This window comes from Pomacea canaliculata, linkage group LG2 (genome assembly GCF_003073045.1).
Source record: "Pomacea canaliculata isolate SZHN2017 linkage group LG2, ASM307304v1, whole genome shotgun sequence".
Classification (NCBI taxonomy): domain Eukaryota; kingdom Metazoa; phylum Mollusca; class Gastropoda; order Architaenioglossa; family Ampullariidae; genus Pomacea; species Pomacea canaliculata.
This window is the reverse complement of record NC_037591.1, coordinates 30,727,352-30,747,506: the sequence shown is the minus strand read 5'-3', so window position 1 is coordinate 30,747,506 and position 20,155 is coordinate 30,727,352. Positions and strand designations below refer to the sequence as shown.

The following is a 20,155-nucleotide window of genomic DNA, read 5'->3' as shown; positions in this document are numbered from 1 at the left end:
CAAATAAATCACATGTGCTCAATTAGATTTTTTCAGTCATCACAAGAATGTATATAAAGGATTAAATAAGAAATAATACCTTTATTGCAACTATTCCAACCAGTCACCAGGCACACACAAATACACAAAAGAGCTCAAAAATAATTTTATTTGTATTAAGAGTAGCATACCATCTAAGTACAATAAATAGATAAGTACGTTAAGAACAGACAAGAAATTGTACATGAACAAATAATCATAGTCATTGTCGCTTTTAACTTGATTTTCTATTTTAGCATAACCCTTACAAATGTGAAAACAGGATTATAACCGTGTTGATGAATAAATGATGTTTATGTGTAAGACATTGTAGAGGGCGCTAGTACGTAGCCTGACTGTACGAGAGAATTTTTCTCTGCCGTGACCCTATGGGTCAAAGTTGAGAGAAAATTTCCGTTGTGACTATAGCACGAGCTCACTCGGACTTTGTGATGTTGATCTTAGTGATAATCCAACAAAAACAGGAAGAGGAACAAGAGGGTCTAGAGGAGGGCGAGAGAAACACTCAAGAGGCGGTGTCGACATCCATCACTTTGTCCGCCAGGCGCTACACAAACAGGACGAACTGCTGGCGCTGGTTAACTTCCGGATGATAAGGCTGCACCACGTGACACTGACGACTGAGTGAGAAATTGCCTGGGCAAGAAAGACTTACACAAAGATTCTAGTTGAGATAAGACAAATAATAGCGAGGGCTGATGAGAAAGTGTTCGCGTTCTGAGTCACTGATACAATCCATCTTTATTGTCTATGGTCGCAAGAGACAGAAATGTTTCATTTTTGGGAGCTCAAAATAAAAAAAAAAAAAAAATCGACACCAAACGCAAAGGTGTGAGGTGTAGTTTGATGCTACGAGAGGTCAGATGGGTTAGCTTATCTCAAATATACATCAATTACTGTGATTTGTAGTCAGCGACTTACTTGGATATATTAGGTAAATATTTTTTGTGATTGTGCAGTGAAAGCACTCTAATATTAATAATCACGTCTATTTATTTGCACACCTGCTCCTGATGAAGCAGTTCCTGGTATTTACATAATGATCTTACACCTGATAAACACACATGTATATATGAACAGTTAATAAATTAATAAACCCAAACAAATTTTTCCAGAGAAAGCTTCATTATTTGCTCATGTTTTTAAAATTCAGGAAAGAAAAATGTGGTCATTTGAGAATATGATCTGTACATTGAGATACATAATAAAATCAACGATGATTTCTATTGCAAGAGCAGACGTGGTCAAGGAATGCTACAAGTGTCAACAAGCGACAGGAACTGGTCTACCATCGGCTTGGGGTGGAAGTTAATAATTCCCCAAAATTGTCCATGCAGACTCCAAGCAGCTGACGAGAAGCATACATCTCTGTATTGTTATGTACTAATATGTTTCTTGTCTGTTCCATCATAGACTTCCTTGCTTGTCCATCACTACTTACGTTATTATCATGAATCATTTAATACAAACTTATTTTGATACATTAAACCGCTAATGAATTTTCTAAACTTTGACTCCCGCGTGCGGTTCACTTGGCCAGGTTGAATATAAAGTCACAAGGCTTATACCGCCCTTTATCAAAAGTTTAACGATCACAACGACTTTCCAGACTTCTTCAACAATATAAATTATACTAAAGATTTTTTTTTGTTGCTATTTTCTCACAGAATAATTTCTTGTAGTTACAGTATTTTGTGTTGATTGATGCTTCGAGAATTTCTCAACGAGTGTGCATGCGATCGTGTGTCTGTGTGAGAGAGAGAGAGAATGCAATGCTGTTTTTTTCTTTTTCCTCTGTTCAAAGACCTGCACAAGATTGAGTTTATATTGCTAGCTGCTTATTTATTTTTGATTTACATTAACAAACTAGGAAATGTATACAGTCATGCCTTTTGGTTTTTTGACAAACCATAGAATGGAATATACCAGAATATGATGTTATGTATATACAATATAATTATTACGTAGTTACACATGGTCGTCTTTACTCTATTTTTACTGGAGGAAGTGGAGTAATCTGCACACCAGACAGAAAAAAAAACATGAACCAAAAGTTGTGGTGACCCATCTGGCAATTACTGTAGGTTCTTATTTGTTGTGATGGAAGGACTTAATGTGCACAATTAATATTTTAATGTACACAGCTGGTACTATTTTTCTTAGCCTTCCCAAACATATAATACCATTAACGCTAAATCTGTTTGTATTTGCATTTTTATTGATAATATATATTTAAAATAAAATTGCTTTGCACACAATATATTTGGTTCACTCTTTAATTAATGGCAAGTTTATGAATATATTTCATTAAAAGTATAACACTTCTTAGAAACATAGTTTTTCTGTGACATTAGAACTTACCTTTGAGGAACAGTAAACTACGATTAAATACAAGTTGATATCGAAAAAATTATAAAGAATGGGTAATTATAACTAAGATACCGATGCATATTTAGACTTATTTTCATAAGAAAATTATACTAATTAAAGCCTGCTATTTTTTATTTTATTATTAAAACATTGTTCGCTATAAACATTTCTCTTAGGATTTAAAATATACTTTTTATTGGCACGCTTTGGTAAATGTTTCCAGTAAAGTTTCCTACCGAAATGAAAGTTACACGCAGTTTTATTTTTACCTTTAAATTGAAAAGGTCGCTGAGAGAGAACACGGCATGGCAGAGTCGTGGGATGTCTTCTGTGACTGTCTCTACCTTCTGACCGTCGATGTAAAAGTGAAGGCTGTGAGTGGCATCTATCATGAGTCCCGCCACGTAGTCTTCTTTAGTCAACATTCTGTGTCTGGAACACTAAATATTACAGCTGTGTCAACATTATCTGGAAAACTAAAGAATACAACCTGCAGTGAACATTCTGTATTTGAGACACTAGACTTTGCAGCCATTAGTCAACATTGTGTATATGGGACACCAAATTCTACAACTTTTAGTCATCATTTTGTATCTGAGACACTAAAAATTACAATATTATTTTTCTGGGACACAGAGATTACGACACTTAGTCAACTGTTGTATCTATAACTAGAGGTTACAACTGTTAGTCAACATTCTGTATCTAGGAAGCTAAAGTTTACAGTCCATCGTCGCCATCCTTTATCTGTGACACTAAAGGTATTACCTGGCGTAGGTGATTGAACACATTTATTTAAATAAAAATGTCAAGCGCTTTAATATAAAACTCTTACATTAAACTGTAATTTGATAAGACTAGTGTTGGTAAGAGGAGTAAGAAAGCGAGAAGAAAGACAATAAACAAACAATAACAACGTTGAGAGGCAAAAAATCCATCTACCTTTATGTCTTCTTCCTGAAATGAGGAACATCTGTGTATCACACCACAAAGAAGCCGTCTTCCTGTCCAGTCTGTGCCCTTAATTTGCACCTACACAAACATTTAAAAAATATTATGTGCCTGAATAAAGCATAGAGAGTATGTTTTTTTCTGAACAGTAGATTGCTAACAATTTTTCATATATTTAATACAGTAATATTTTCATGTATTTAAACAACAGTAATATGTTACAGAAGACATTATTCTACGTAATAATAATCAATCACTAATCAATGATTAATCAACATTATCAATGATGATAATTAGGAGGGGAGGAGCACTCCGACGAGACAATGACGATGATGATGTTGATTACCTGATATAAAACTCCAGGTTTTAAAGGCATACGAGACACATAGAAGCACTTTGCAAATAGTGGATCGCTGAGGTATTTGTAAACAATTTCCAACCAATCTTTATCATCTTTCCTGCTACTTGCCGTGCTTTCTCTAGACGATCTCTGCAACAGAGAGAGAGAGGAGATAATCACCATTTAATTTTTGAAAGAATTGGTGAAGTAAATCTATTCTATAAATAGTGCAGTTTATTTAAAAGCTAATTTAAATGTTGGAGATTTCCCCCAGTAATCATTAATTCATGCAAAATATCACTCCTGCGAACGAATAATGTGCTACGCGGGGGAAGGACGGGCCTGACTCGCCCGAGAGGAAAGGGGTCACTTCAGCTGGTTCGCTCCACCCGACTTTCGCCCTCTCACACCCACTCACCCGCCTGTACGCACGTCCGCACTCATACACATTTACAGTCACACTCATCCTCTTGCGCAACTACGGCCAACAAGGCAGGTGTACAGCAAACAAATTATAATGTATGAAAAACAAGGTTGACTAATATGATACGCAATATGGGTCTCTGAATACACAATCTGTCATCAGGTCACTTAAGGTTAGTCAAAATAAAAGAATAAAACACACTTTCCTTCTAACACTCTGAGTCTGTCTCCGACGAACACTTCCCCTGCTCGTGTAATTGGGAAAAGGCCTCGGCTACCACTCTGTCCTAGCGTATATGCTATCAGATCACGTGACCCCTCTGAACTACATCTAACTACATCTGACCCTATTGAACTTTGATCAGTTTGACCACATCCCCCCTGCGCTATACTCGGATACCTATGACTTTTCCACCGTCCCTCTTTCTTACGGTCGGCCATCACAACCTCCGTCTGTCGGGACTTGTCCAGTCGGTGGCAATGAAAACAAATTCTGTTCTCAGGGCTAAGTACACCGGTATTTTAATTAATGCCCGTACCTCTGGAGCGATGATGGCGGACCCCTTTACGTAAGCGGCCGCGATTCTCAGCCTCAGCTACTACCCGGGGAAATAGCATTCTTACACCTTTCGTCCAACCCAAAGCCCGGCACCGCCCCTCTTTAATGTTTTCAATACTGTCGTCAGCCCTGTTTTCTGGCCTTGAACCAGGCTGGTTCATGACAATTCTCCATCCCCAAAATGCATCTAACGGTTCTTGCAATTAATATAAATAACGCTGCACTTATTATAAATAAAATAATTGCTTACCTCAGACCTGTCCTGCTGTTGTTTTATCTTCAGCAATTTACTCTTGCTTTGTTTGGGATTATTTGTTCGGCAGGATATCTAACAAGAAACAAATAGACGGCGATATAAAAATGCTGACTTAAACAAATCCTTATTTTTGTTCTATGAGTCAACACAGAATGCTATTCCAATTAGTAATATTTTAATTGTCATTTTAAAACTTAGCATTTGAAAGCAGTTTAAAAAAACATATTTTCTGTTTTTCAAAAAAAGTGTATACGTACATATCGGTCTTCCCTTGTAATTCTTCATATATAAAAGTAAAAGAATTATTTTACCCCGAGCGTTGACTGTTGTTGTTCTAGTCTCCGAAGTTCATCCGCTATCCTTTCTACGACATTGTTATAACATTTTTTATTTCTTGATGAGAAATACACAGACACCTTTGTTTCTATCTTGGCTCTGAGATCGAGGCTGTTGACCCTGTTTGTCAGAGCCTGGGTCGCGTCTATCAGTGCGGAACGTGGCGCCACTGCACTTGCTCGCGCCACGAGATGTTTGTGTGACGCCACTTTTCCCAAACGTTTGTCAAGTTCTTTCTTGAGGTCAGATACAGAATTCTTGAGTTTCAAACTGGAATCACCTATCAGTGTCTTTACTCTTTTACGAGAAGCCTCCACCATCTGTTGAATACGATCGAATTCCTGGTCCACCTGCGCCATTCTTCGTCCTTCGGAGACAACAATGTCGTGGAGAGGAATGTTAAGCTTATCTAAAGCCTTTTTCAGAGCCTTCTCCGACTTAACTAGTATCTTTGTTAAACGAATGAGTGTACTTTCAGCTGATTCAATTTCTTCGTTTAAAGTTTTTACTCCAAGACATTGTCCATGTTTCTTGAAAATACATGATTCACAGATACTAAGGCCGTGATCAGTACAGAAGAACTCCGCCGGTTTGTCGCCGTGGTCAGCACACAGTGCAGGGCGGCTGGCAGCCAGACGTTCAGGTGTCACAGTGCTGACACTCTCCACATCGTGACTGCGACTGATGGACATCTTGTGCATCTTCATACACGATGCACACATCTTTTCCACACATTGCATACAGATGTATTCAGCTTTGAGGTCATCACATACGGAGCACGTGTCATCCGTCACCAGCACGCGAGCACTTTCAACTATCGCCTCCATTACATGATCTGTAGGCAGGACGTCGGCAACAGTGACTGAAGTTCGAGATGAATTATCATCATGCTCTACTATGGGGCATGTACACAGAGGACATCCGGCGTCAGGTTTTGAGTCCATCCACCTAATGACACATTCCAGACACAGGAGATGACCACAGGGTAGAATCTTTGGTGTGGTGAAGTCATTCGTGCACACGGCACACTCTCTTTCGTGTGTCTGAACTACTGCCGCCATAATGAATGTTTTTGATCTCTTATTGTAATCAAGAACAAAGAAAACTGGCAATTTTGTGTTTAAGACCACATAAAAGTATTAATCAATTATGAGTTAACTCCATTCCCTTGCCTTTGATGACAGCTTGACAGCTATCTGAAACATTGAGAAAGCCACTCAAGAGCCAACACAGCACATGGAAATACCCGTTTCCTATTAATTGTTTATAATCCATCAAACAAGGGTATTTCTGAACTAAATGTTTAACACCAGCTCTGACTCAGCCTGACCTTTCACCGCATAAGACACGACATTTCTTTATAAATGGTTAATACTTATTACTGTATCAAATACTTGAACGAGGCTTCTGTCTATATTAATATGTTTCTGTCTTTGGGTCTACATGACATAAGACTTTAATTTCGTATCATGTCGATACAGTTATCAACGACTTATTACAAACAGTAACGCCTTTTGTTGTTTTTCTAGAAAACAGTTCCTACAACAAGCACAGCTAAGTTTATTTCACACAAACACACATGTACACACATGCACAAACCTAACTTCTATTAAATTAATTTTGTTTTCTTTTAACATTTTTGAAATCTATTTAAGAAACCAAACTACTGCGAAACTTTTTCATCTGAAGTAACCTTGTTCTTCTGCTATAAATTCTCTTTTTTATTTCTTTTCGTCATTAAATTTCTAAGGTGGATTTTAGTCTGACGGCTCTGAATTTTCAGGAAATGTCTAGTACACATTTTTTTAGAAAATTTGTTTAACGAACGGTTGTGAATTCGTTGAGTCATTTCTTTACCTTCATTGATATTTGAGTGGTAAAAGGGAGGTAATAAATATGTCACAACGAAGAGATTGCTGCGCAGTAGCTTACCTTTGAGTACTTTTTAATTCATGCCGGAGATTCAGATTGCGACATATACAGTGTTCCCTCGTTTATCGCGGGGGATAGGTGCTATGATCAGCCGCGATAAACGAATTTCCGCGAAGTAGGGACATACATGCAATAATAATATATACATGTAAAACAATATCTTGTTAGTGTAAAGTAATATATTAATCATGGTATTAATACAGTACAATAACAAATTAGTGTAAAAAAATTATAACTTTACTCAGAGAAACCCAAAAAACTGATGCGAACTGGCTGCGAGATGGGAGATACCAATCATGGCTCGTCGCTTACGCATAGCAATGGATTTCTGTCACACAATTATTTCTTTCTTTCTATCTACAAAATAACCATGGTATTTTAATAGAAATACTAATACAGCTTCATTTTTCGTCTTTTTCCTGTTGAAATATCTATGGTATTTTGTAGAAGCGCGGAAGTATCGATCGATACTTCACTCCAAAAAAACCCGCGAAGTAGTGAATCCGCGATATATGAACCGCGAAGTAGCGAGGGAACACTGTATATATATAGAAACTACCTACAGCAATGAAAGTCAATACTTAACCTCTGTCCGACTTTAATAATGCAATAGCTTACTGTGAAATGGCGGTTGACGACACACACTGACTAGGTGTCAGCCAATTTTTCTCCCACCAGACAGTATCAGCATGTTTTGATTGCTTATCGTGTTTCAGTGTCACAGGCAGTCACACTTGAATGGTGTTGAGAGAATACCCGGAGACTCAGGAGTCAAGAAATCTTGTCCCGAAGGCCCTTTTGTCCTTACGATCGGACGAGTGCCATCAACACTGGTCATGTGATGGTTGCAGAATTTTTTATCATCTAGGAATTCCAATGGGAGGGTCGCACGCTTTCATCCTTTTTGGAAATAGAGCATGAAAACGTTTCTCAATGGTGCAACTTCTCTAGTTTAGAAAAAAAGCTTAAAGTATACTTTAACATTAGTTTTGCAAATATCTGCAACATAACAGACTGTGACATAACAGACTCGCAATAAGGCGAAAATACAGGCAAACACTATGTGTACGAACAGGAAACGAAAGCTAATGACAGAAGGTCACTCAAACTTCTCATAATTCCCTTTCACCGGAAGCTGAGAAACCCGACATTGCAGAAAGCGTAGAGTCGAAAGTCGGAAGCAAAGTTTACGACCTACACACAGTAAACTGCGATGACGACACCCTCGCTGGAAATAGTTGAAATGTCTCACAGAATTTTTGCTTCATTACAGTTTCGTAATTAAGCAAAAAAAAAATTAAATAAATAAAAAAAAAAAAAAAATCGGCACCTAATATATAAGTTGCGTTACATATACGTGCTTGTGCTGAGATATGTGTGTGTGTTTGCGCATGGGTGTGCATGCTCGTGGTTGCGTGGATATACTTGTGAGTGCGTGTGATTGTATGTGCGTGTGAAAGTAGGTGATCCATTACCTAACGATACATTGCGGAAATAGTTTTGATATCTCTTTAGCTCAACATCTAAAGTTGTTGTATTGGATTCATCAGTAACTGCCACATGTAATACAAAAACTGAAAACTTACCGTCTTCTTCTGTGCCCCAAGAGATCCACATAACAAAAAACTTGTTAAATGAAAACTCTGTTCACAGTATGAACCTTAACATTAACTTCTAAAATATCCAATCTACTTTCGCTTTCGTTTTCACGTTTAGGTAAACATCTTTTACACAGTTTATTTCTTCTGAAGATTGTGTAATAGAAGTTATTAATAGTACTAGGACGACAAGCATGTGTTAAATATAGAAACCAGTCATGCTTTATTTGAAAAGTCGATAAACATGTACTTTCGGTTTCCTTTCGACTTTCGTTTAGGTGTTTAATAAGCAATCATTTCTTCACAGTTTGAATAGTAGTGATAGATTAGAGCGATAAAGAACGACATCGTGTCTAATATATCTTTCAGTCTGTTCTGCTAAGTGTTCAGTTTAAATAACAGTGTCTTTGTTGACATGTCTACAAGGTATAGAGAACGGGAATTCCCAGAACCTACGTCTACGTGTCAGTCCAGTGAGTTGTTTATGGCGGACACATTGTCAGTGTTGTGTTAAGGTCGCTTGTAGGGTTTTTGTTTTGTGAGGCTGAAAAAGTTTGCTCATCTACAGCCATTTTGTCACCGATACACCTGTAACTAATTTGCATCATACATTAAACCAAAGGTGTAAGGTGTTGTCAATTTATGAGTCAAGTGGGTCACGCCATTTTGCAGGTAAGGCATTACTGTTAATTTTAGCCAAATACTGATTTGTCTTGAAGTGGATACTATTGTTTTTATTGTCAAAAGTTACCAACCTAAAAAGATTTTTTTTTAAATACGTGTTATTGATTTAAGTTTGTGAGTATTTTTATTGCTTCGGGTAGGTGACAAGTTCAAAATAATAGAGGAGACAAAAGGGACACTTTATTTCAAAGGTAAACTATTACTGTGATACTGTGACTTTCAGCCAAATACTTACTTCTATTTAATACAAAACTGCTCCTTTTATATTTTTAAAGAAAAGCACGTAAAAACGTGTTATTAAGTAAGCATGTGTTTTAGTTTCACGTTAATATTTTTTTGTAAACGAAGAAAGAAAACTCCATAATGATTTTTAGAATGATCTGCTGGCTTACCTCCCTTATCAGTGTTAAAGTAATGAGAAACCGTTGTAAAACAGACGGACAATCAAGAACACAACATATTATACTTATCTAAAGTGTGATAATGGCAGTAGAACTTAAGTAAATGATGATGCCCTAAGAACTCATTCATTTCTTAGAGGTTTAGTTCTGATGGAGGTTTCTTCGAGGAGGAAATTAAGCGAAATAAGTAATGACAATTAAACATGAAAGTATTATCTGAATGCACTTAAATACCCCTGTATAATAAATCCTAATCAGTTTTTATAATTTAGTTTAATATACGATGTCATAGTACTTTAATGGGCCACTGATCATCTTGAAAAAAAAAGGTTTATGTCATCTCGTAGTCGAGAAGATATTGACATAATTAGTAATGTGCGATTTATTATTTATATATTATTTAAATCTTTTTTCCTAAAATCTAGTCTAATTTTATTTATTATTATTATTTTACATTTTTGACCCTTTTAAATATTACTTACTAATAGTTATTTACTGATAACGATGATATGCAAAAAATATTAAATGTGCAGGCTATACTTTAGAAGACTATAAAAAATCTAGTATATGTTTGTGTCCGTTCTCTTAAACATAGATAGTTTCAATATGTTCTGCATTTTTAATAATATTGAATAATAGTTATAAATCTAATGGTGATAAAGACCAATTCTTCTAAAAGACACACTGTCTGTGAGGCCCTTGTTAGACGACACGGGAACAATTTATAGAAAACGGGAATTTCCAAATGTTGTTTTAAAACTTGAAAGGCTTCTAAAAAGTTTTTATCAAGGAAAATACTGAGAACAATTTTGCACAATCGTCTGCTGATCTCCTTCCCATTGTTAGCTTGTTGGTAAAGGGAGATGTTGTAAAACATAATGGACAGATTTCCGGGAATATTTTTGTGGACAAACTCTGATAAACATGATGTCCTTCTCGTCCCAACTAAAAAGAGAACTAAGGTAAAGGACAATGCCTTTAGCACATGTTCATTTTCGGTGTTTGTTTTAGGAAAGTTGCGATAGTTTCAATAAAAAAATTATTTCAATCACTTGTTTTCCACTCCATGGTTAGTAAATACATCAGATGGTTCTAGAGCTGAGAAAATATAAAAATGCGTAATGAGATCACTAGAACATAAACAAAAGCAAAAATAGTTTTCCCCAAATAGGACACACGAACAAGAGAAGGATTATAAGAGAAAAAGTGTTTTATGTGGATACAAAAATGATTTTGAATCTGTTGTTAGTGATAATGTTAAAAAAAAATCTCCTAAACTATTTTCGTTTAGATTGATCTTTCACTATGGCGACAGTAGTGCAACAACACGAAAGAGAGTGTGCTGTGTGTACTAATGACTTCAACACTCCAAAGATTCTACCCTGTGGTCATCTCCTGTGTCGACAATGTGTCATTTCTTGGATTAAAATCAAAATCTGACGCCGGGTGTCCTCTGTGTACCTGTCCTATAGTAGAGCATCAAGGTAATTCATCTCCAAGTGCAGCCGATGTTTCCAGCGCCCTGCCTACAGACTCTGTGATGGAAGCCATAGTAGAAAGTGCTGGCATGCTGGTGAAGGGTGATATGTGCACTGTTTGTGATGACGTCACAGCTGAATACATCTGTATGCAGTGTGGGGAAAAGATGTGTCCATCGTGTATGAAGATACACAAGAAGATGATAGCTACTCGTAGTCACGATGTGGAGAGTGTCAGCACTGTGACACCTGAACGTCTGGCCGCCAGCCGCCCTACACTGTGTGCTGACCACGGCGACAAACAGGCGGAGTTCTTTTGCGCTGATCACCGCCTTGTTATCTGTGTGACGTGTTTTTCTAACAAACACAACGAATGTCCAAACATCAAACATCTGGATAACGAAATGAAGTCAGCTGAAAAATCACTCGATTTATTAACAGAGAAATTGGCTGAGGGGGAAGATAACCTGAAGCAAGCGATAGTCAACCTAAATGCGCGCATCAAACAAGCAGATGTCACTGAACTGGAAAACATGGAGCTGGTGGACAAGACATGTGACCGACTTCACAAGATGTTGGACGAGTGTCGGAAACAACTGAAGAAACTGATCAGTGATTCTTTGTCTAATTTCAAAAAATCCTTGTGTGACGTCAAAATCGAGCTGGAGAAACGTTTAGAGAAAGTGACGTCACACAAACATCTCGTGACGCGAGCCACAACAGTCAGACCGCGTCCCGCGTTGATACACGCAGCCAAGACTCTGACAGACAGGGTCAACAGCCTTGACCTCAGTGATGAACTGGAAGCAGAGCCTTGGGTGAATCCATCGCCAGAGATAACGAAATATTGTGACGATGTGGGGAAACAAATAACGGCTGAGCTACAAAATATGGAACTAGAGCTGGCTAAGTTTGAAGTAAGCAGTTTCCTTTTTCATTCAGAGCATTATTGTAATGGACTGAATGTGGGTCCTGTGCGCAATGGCTAACTGTGCTACCATACACTCATCTAGCATTCGCCCACCGCACCTAATTACAACACTTCATTCAGTACAGATACTTTAGTAGGAGCTAAAAGAATATAATTAAACAAAAGAGTGCATAGATATAAAATAATTTTTGACAAGTATTATTCAGATATGATCTTAAAACTTAGCTGTCTGGCGCTTTTTCTCGTTACTGTTCATCATGGTGATAATTCCAATGTTCACAAGTTCACTCGTCAAAGTTCACACTTCCGTAATAATTTCGATGTTGACAAGTTTACCAGTTACAATTAACAATTCACTGTTAAGTCCAATGTTCACAAGTTCACCAAAGTTCACAACTCACAAAATAGATTTTCTACAATTATATCATATAAACATTTTACATCTTTCTCGTAGAAATGTTTTGTTCGCTGTTTTGTAAACTGCACCGAAATGTTTCTGTAGATTACGTCTTTTAAAACTTTTTCCGTTTATTTTGGTGATTAATGGTATTTCGTGAGCACCTAGGTTGTCTAGCCTGTCTATTTTGCTGTGTTGTTCTTGCATGTAGGAAAGCCCTTCGCTGGATGCCAGTGTCTAACCTTTAACCATGGTAACACAATAAAACAAAAATAAATGTTGTGTTCTTTCTCAAGGAGCTGATGCTATTCTTTCTTTATATTCTTTTGAGTTTAGTCAGTGATAGTTGTTGATCTATCCTGTATGATATTTATACAGGGTCTCAAGTGAAAAGAGGGTATTTTCTATATCATATTAGCGAATGACTATATTCGCGGTTCTTAAACGGTGGGGCGCGCCCTCGGGGGGGGGGGGGAAGTGCATACTGGGGGGGGGGCGCGAAGGTGGTCATTTTTTAAAAGTTTCTTATACCGGTATTAGTGAAATTAGCTTACATTGATGTCTAAGGGGCGCGCGTGGATGTAAATTTTTTCGTCAGGGGGTCGTCACAATAAAATGGTTGAGAACCGCTCGGCAACATGATTCTAAATGTTTCTAAATGTTGCAGTAGATTAAAGGCATTTTCCAAATAACACGATTTGAAGCTTGAACATTTAATGTGTAGGTCGAAGTTTAAATCGACAAATGGATGTTTCAATTTGTTAGACATTTTAGTGAAATAATTCTACAGCTTAAAAATTATATTTTGATCATCTGACTAGAGGGCTTGCCTAATCCTAAAATGCTTCAATCCATTAAAGGATTTTATGAAATCTGCGAGGTGTTAATTCCTTTTTTTCTCTATTTTGCATGTGCGAAATTACGTGACTGATAATATTTAAAAGCTATATTTTACTGCTCCTAGGGTGAAGTACAGCAAGACATAGACACGTTTAGATTTGTAAGACTTTTCAAGAAAATATTTCAGTAACTTGAATGCTTCACTTATGAGGAAGAACTATTCACAAGACAAGAATTAAAGATATTAAAAAACTCAAAGATTTTCATCACAAACGAACATCCTGTAGAGGAATAATATAGACATGTAGGATTTAACAAATCAAATGAAAACTAAAAAAAAATTGTTCCTTATTATTAATTTGCAATTGAAAGGAAGACAACAAATAAACAGTTTGACCTCCTCTATCAGGAGAATTAATACAATTACATCAGCTAATGTTCCTTTTCTTACAGCTGATACTTTTGGACGTGTTAGTAATCACTGTAGCAAAACCGATAAAATCGCGTGTAATAACTAGCACCGCTTATAATTATATTGATTAAAATGGAAATGATGATAATTATATCCTGGTAGTAATGATAGTGAAAACTATTTTTAATCCTAAGTCCTGGAAGATTTATCACCTACAATATTACAATACTCATTATACACTTTTTAACGAACATGCGGATGCTTTCTTCTCAATAGACCACACAGGCACCAGTCCTAGTGTTCCACGAAAACTGCGGAAGCAATGTATTGCTGATGAACGGCCAAAAAACCGCGAGGAGAGCTGATGAAAGCCATACCGACAACACTACAGTTGTGTCACGCGACGCTATGGCTGCGAACGTCTTGTATGAAGTAAGATGATGATGATGAGGAGGAGGAGGAGGAGGAGGAGGATGATGATGATGATGATGATGATGATGATGGAGAGGTTTGGGTGTAAGTGACTCACTATAGTGGAAGTAGTGGTGTCGGTAGTGGGTGTAGTGGCCAAGGGTTTAAGGCTGTGGTGGTGATGGAATCAGCCGGATCCGGCCCACCTCTTGTCTTTGACCGGCACGCCCGCCCACCTGCCAGTATGTATACTATATATATACAGTATTGGGTAAAACTGAGTTAACTATACTAGTACGGCCCTCTAAAACCATCCCAATTTCTCATGTGGCCCCTTGGGAAAACTAATTGCCCACCCCTGAGATACACGGACACCGATTCTCCACACCAACACAAACACTATCGTTGCTTGTCTGTAATCTCAAACACGTTTTCATGTAAAAGAGAATTCTTGTTAGTATTCAAACAAACCTTACACTCCACTAACTTTAGTACAAGGTAAGATAATATGCTTTTAATCTTGGATATAAATAATTTCAAATCAAATCAAAATCAAATCAGACTTTATTGTCTGTCGATGAGACCCAGGACAGAAATTTGTCTTCGCTCACAAGGGCAGTCATACATACTCATACAGACATTTAACACACAGTTAGGAGTAAAAGGAGTAAAAAAGTGTAGATTGCACCAGTCCATCAAAGCAGTGTATGTTTATCCTAACAACAAACTTTGGATGACCAAGGGCCTAAAAGCAGTGCTTAACAAAAAGAAACATGTGTTCTTCACGGGTTCTGCCCACGACAGAAAATTGGTTCATATGTTTATTAAATTATCATACTTTAAGTGTATGGTATGCCTCGGCTATACCTCATGTTATATGTTTATAAATTAGTATACCTCAAGGTTAGGGTTGAAATGTGTGAAGTGCCTGAAAAAAAATTGGAGTATGGAAGCTTTTCTTAATGATGTATTATGTGTTATTTCTTGACGTGTATTGAAAGCTATCTATATTTGTGTAAGCTACAACTAAAAGTTAAAGACAAACCACTTCAACTTCTATTTTTATTCTCAGCTGCTCCTTTCATAGGATAGGATGAGGTTGAGGGTACATCGCTAGGGATATGTTTGTTGATTTATTAATGCAAATCGTTTTATGTGATAGTATTTTATGTTTTTGTGCATGTATTGTTTAATAAAAATAAAAAAATGCTTTATTCTTAAATACACAAGCTTTACTTTTGTATCCCCCTTTTTTATTAACAAGGCAACAGTCATCCGCCTTCGTTTATGTTTGGGTGTTGAAATGGCTTGATACCTTTTTCAGTAGAAGATACAGCTGACAAAGTGTATCAAAGTGTTATACAGATGATAAAGTGTGTATTTATATGTAACTGCGAACCAGCCTGGTAAAAATGTCAATCGTGGCCAGTCCTTGGTCTCTAATGTCATGCTTTGTGTTCAACTCATGCTGATGGTAATACTTATCCTGTAGATATCGCGGTCTTAGAGATTGCAGGTAAGTTTACTTTAACTTGCTGTGCTGATGTTTACGTAGGTCAGAATAGACGAGATGGGTGATGATGATTGTGTAAACCTTGGTGTCACGGGAATCCCTCCAGCACAACTCAATTTGAAGACCTCAACACTTGACCTGACAGACTTCATCACTATATGGAGTGATGGAGTAGACCGCAATGATGATTTTGTGAGTTTCCATAGTTACAGTTGTGAGTAGATATTGTGATTTGTGTTACTGTTAAGTTGTTGTTTACATTTAACTGAGTTTTGAGATCAGCTTTGCTAAGAAACAAGCATGGTGCACTTTGTTTTCTAAAATTTTCACTCGCTTCAAATCTGGATGATTTTTTTTCCAGTTTTTGAGGAATGATGTTTTGTATTGAATGACAGGAACCGATCTCTTTTGTTTTTAGTAGCAGTTAGAGACTCCTGGGGACCGAACAGATAGGTGAATAAGCTGTGTATGAAGTCACTTTTTCTTTGCTCTTTTGGCAAGTCTCAAGAAGCATAGCACTCCTAAAGGACACGCGCGCACACACTTGGATTCGCAAGGTATTCTGTCCCCGTTACGAAAAGCATTACATATAAATATATATGTATATCAAACATGGGAACCAAAGGAAGACCCAAATTTGGCGAAGAGTTGAAGGTACCAAGATTCCTCGAAGGAGATATCATCAGGAAGTGGTATCGCACTGGGATGCAAACATTGGAAAAAGTAGCAGACATCTTAGTTACCTTGCTGAACTAGTCCTCAAAGATTAGGACTCACTCATAAACTCTTTCACTTCACAAATGTCATGTCGTGAGTAATCCTTGCTCCCCAAGGTAAACCTGTAACTCTTACTCGACACATAAATACCTGTTTTTCTCACATGATCGAATATCACATTAATCCATCTCCCAATGTAATTTCTTTATTTTTTTTAAAAAGTTCTCGTATCTCAACATTCTCAGTAGGAATCAGTCTAAAGTTACCTTTTAGCTATGATTGCACAAACTTGTTTAGCAATACTTGCATTATACAATACTCTCACCTACAATATTTTTAAGAATTGTCCCCAAAAGTTTTACTCCATTTAGGCGAAACCACTTAGATTATTCGGAGACCGTGGCGTGAATGTCCTTACTGTATCTAAATAATTATAAAAATGTCATGGTAGCTCAGGTAAAGTGCTTAAAGGGTTTTTAATTTTTTCTTTATGAAGTTTATTTTAAAATAATAATACCTAGAAAACCATTACATAGTTATGCGTAATTTTTAGGACATAAGCTTTCGAACATCATCATTCTCACCTGCCACTAGGACATCATAAATACACTATTCTCATAAAAATGGAGTGTTCTGTTGCCCGCCAATAGTATTTGTAACAGTGTGTGACTCATTTCAACAAATCTGTGAATATCTTTGAGTCAAATAAAAGTTGTTGTGTTCAAGAAGAGATTGTTTGCCCAGAAAATGAAACAGCTGATTTGGGAATACAGCCCTACAGGGACATTAAGTTTGTCCCGTTCAATTTCTTTATCTGTTTTTAGCACGCACATCAAAGTCGCCTTCACACTGTCAGCTGTGTTTAGCATTGTACTGGATAAGGATACGACTGATGATGTGTCTGTGACTGTCACGATTTCACTTGTACACCAGATGGTGTAGACAGCGTTGCTTTTGCTGATCCGGTGCTCGATCCTTTTTTACGCGTTTCACCAGTAATCGTAGTTGGTTTTAACAGCTCGTGCTGTTGCAAATACTTTATAAGTGAGTGGATAAAAATAGATTTTCACATGTTTTGAGCAAATTCTTGAGTATGGCGAAGGAACAAAGTTTGTAAGGCTTATTTGAACAAAGCAAAGATCGTGTATATATGCATATATGTATATATTAAAAACAAGTTAATTCATGGGCGTCTATTGCCATTATCTTTAGGATTTCCTGAACGATTGCAAATTCCATTTAAGTGTCAAAGAGAACATTCAGTAAGAGCATATACTACTTCTTACTGTGGTTTTTTGTTGTTGTTGTTGTTGTTTTTTTTAACGGAGTATTGCATCTTTTCTTTTTGATTTCAGCTTATGCAGGCAAAGCTAATTTTAGAAATATTTTCCTCTCCCCACTTCTTGTTTTCTCGACAAATCCAGTGGGACAAAAAGAATAAACAAAACATACAAGTAAACTTTTTTATTGTCTCTTCATAATAAAATACAGCTGGAATATGTTTCTAATGTTACTCTATACTTTATTTCCAGCGATTTTCTCTGCCCGCTCGTGTTGTTCTTTAAATCATCTGCTGCATTTCTTTGCCTTTATACTAACACTTACTAAAGCTGCTTAAGTCTCTAAAGACCAAATCCACATGTAAGGTTAAAATTAACTGTAGCGCAGACCGATTTGTGAAATAATAACAAAGTCAGCGCATACAGTCAGTCATTTAGTCCTATAGGGGTAACGGTCGTTGGGAGTGGGGGCCACATGGATAGTCGTGGCCTCTGACAAGACCCTCCTGTCTTAAGAGAGAAGAAGAAGAAGAAGAAGAAGAAGAAGATGATGATGATGATGATGATGATGATGATGATGATGATGATGATGATGATGATGATGATGATTATACAATCCAACAGTGGCTATCATTAAGTCATTAGAAGAAATGTCTACCTTTAGACGTTTGGCAGTGGTTCAGAAAAAATACGTTTTAGACCTAAATGATGTTACGTATCATTTTACAAATTAACTGTGTAAAAAGTAGCATATTTTATAAGGCATATTAAGCCTTTACCTCTACGTTTTCACAGGTTGATTCTTATATCGGCAAAGCGCTAGATTCCATCACCGTTGGAAGTCGTGTCGGAGTGCTGGTGGACTCATCAAAAGACCTTCACCTTTATGTCGACGGACACGACCAGGGTGTGGCAGCTAAAGATGTCCCTTGGCCCTGCTTTGCAGTCTTTGATATTGATATCAGTCAGGTAATTTTCTTTGATACACGTCAGTCTTTCGGTGGAGTTTCGGTTGTCTCCAGATACTTCAAGGGACTTTTGTGCTTAATTTTCTTCTCGGGGGTTTCAGATATTTGTAGCTCGAGAATTATTAATAATAAATATAACAGAACAAATAGTATTACAATACAGATCATAACAAGTTTTTCCAAACCAGTTATTTATCAAGATTTATTTTCCTTTATAAATATGTTGTTACTTTCTATTATAAGTAGGAGTAGAAGCATGTGCTGAAGAATTTGTAATCGTAGTAACGGTAGTAGATGACTCACTAAGCAAATAACTTGTCGCCAGCTTCACTCTTTTTAGGAGATTTAAATATTAGCACACACCTGCCACTTAATCTCTTCGTTATTGTGCAGATGACAGCCCTTAAGACGTCAAAGAAGACATGAATCTGATGAAAATGACAACAGCAATGATACTTATGAGCTTAAATAGGACTACAGCGACAATTTTTTTTATGCAAAACGCTTACAAAAATAGCATTAACTGATTTATTACTTTTTCTTCATGTTTTATTTTTTGTATTTTAATAAGAAAAAAAATTAGATGCTCATAAAGAATAACCGTTTCTTGATGCTATAAGTAGACATGCTTACGTCGAAGCCTTCTGCAGCTGATTTGTGAGCCTTTTTTGGTTGTTTTGCAATATTTCAATTCATAAATAGTCTAAACGTTTGCGTTTATGTGTTTAAATTTATGAAGAAAGCATCATTGATCATATTTTGCAATACTGTATAATATGATACATATTTTCATAAATACTCGTTATATTTAGAATTTCTGATTGTTCTCCATGACTTCAGTGCTTTACGAAACAATAAATTTTTCTAAAAAATCCCGTTAGAGATAATTCAGTGCAGTTCACTCCCTTAATTATAGAAAAGCAAGTTAAACTTCATTAGCTAATATTGTCAGGAATTATTTCTTTTACTGAAAAATCTATCAATGTTGACCCACGTTCAGTTATTGTTACGCAAAATATAATTATGATCAAGATTACAAGATTGGGAATCATTTGTTGATTCATTTCAAGGACTTCAGGATTTTTAGTTTTTAAGATGATGCTCGTATGGCAGTTTGACAATCTTCAGAAAAAGAATCCATCTGTTGTCACCACGGTTACCACTTGACAGGATGTGGGTGGATGCCAACCGTTCAGTTGTTACAGTGCTCATACAGTCTATGATGACATGTCTTATCATCATTTTAATCTGCACAATAATTAATAGATTCTTACAAATCAACAAACAGAGCAAAGCATTCTATTAAAAGAACGAAACCA

At 36.7% G+C, this 20,155-nt stretch overlaps 2 protein-coding genes across 6 annotated transcripts; one reads left to right on the top strand and one right to left on the bottom strand.

Moving 5' to 3' along the window:
• Positions 1-75: 75 nt before the first annotated feature.
• LOC112556307 (E3 ubiquitin/ISG15 ligase TRIM25-like) lies at positions 76-8,910 on the bottom strand. Of its 3 annotated transcripts, none has more exons than XM_025225178.1 (8): positions 8,793-8,910; positions 7,825-8,106; positions 5,250-6,470; positions 4,933-5,010; positions 3,707-3,850; positions 3,352-3,441; positions 2,679-2,849; positions 76-2,056 (listed from the first exon to the last, which is right to left on the bottom strand). In XM_025225178.1, exons 3-8 carry the CDS (start codon positions 6,333-6,335, stop codon positions 2,024-2,026), a joined length of 1,602 nt encoding a protein of 533 aa, XP_025080963.1. In that variant the 5' UTR covers positions 6,336-6,470; positions 7,825-8,106; positions 8,793-8,910; the 3' UTR covers positions 76-2,023. The 3 variants fall into 3 exon arrangements, with proteins under 3 accessions (XP_025080963.1, XP_025080965.1, XP_025080964.1); XM_025225180.1 differs by having other exon boundaries at positions 5,355-6,470; XM_025225179.1 differs by having other exon boundaries at positions 5,250-6,466.
• A 170-nt stretch (positions 8,911-9,080) lies between these two features.
• On the top strand, positions 9,081-19,875 carry LOC112556313 (transcription intermediary factor 1-alpha-like). Of its 3 annotated transcripts, XM_025225186.1 has the most exons (6): positions 9,086-9,476; positions 11,181-12,284; positions 14,224-14,379; positions 15,914-16,063; positions 18,664-18,837; positions 19,230-19,875. In XM_025225186.1, exons 2-6 carry the CDS (start codon positions 11,244-11,246, stop codon positions 19,260-19,262), a joined length of 1,554 nt encoding a protein of 517 aa, XP_025080971.1. In that variant the 5' UTR covers positions 9,086-9,476; positions 11,181-11,243; the 3' UTR covers positions 19,263-19,875. The 3 variants fall into 3 exon arrangements, with proteins under 3 accessions (XP_025080972.1, XP_025080973.1, XP_025080971.1); XM_025225187.1 differs by lacking the exons at positions 18,664-18,837; positions 19,230-19,875 and adding an exon at positions 17,944-18,657 and having other exon boundaries at positions 9,081-9,476; XM_025225188.1 differs by lacking the exon at positions 19,230-19,875 and having other exon boundaries at positions 9,082-9,476; positions 15,914-16,085; positions 18,664-18,786.
• The last annotated feature ends 280 nt before the right edge of the window (positions 19,876-20,155 follow it).

Bases quoted from the DNA above. Each gene is read 5' to 3' on its own strand.
- LOC112556313 (XM_025225186.1), top strand. From the start codon at position 11,244: ATGACTTCAACACTCCAAAGATTCTACCCTGTGGTCATCTCCTGTGTC. The intron at 16,064-18,663 runs GTGAGTTTCCAT...ACGTTTTCACAG, and splicing joins TAGACCGCAATGATGATTTT to GTTGATTCTTATATCGGCAA. The intron at 18,838-19,229 runs GTAATTTTCTTT...GTTATTGTGCAG, and splicing joins TTGATATTGATATCAGTCAG to ATGACAGCCCTTAAGACGTC.
- LOC112556307 (XM_025225178.1), bottom strand. From the start codon at position 6,335: ATGGCGGCAGTAGTTCAGACACACGAAAGAGAGTGTGCCGTGTGCACG. The intron at 5,011-5,249 runs GTAAAATAATTC...GTTTCTTGTTAG, and splicing joins AACAACAGTCAACGCTCGGG to ATATCCTGCCGAACAAATAA. The intron at 3,851-4,932 runs GTAAGCAATTAT...TCTCTGTTGCAG, and splicing joins AACAGCAGGACAGGTCTGAG to AGATCGTCTAGAGAAAGCAC.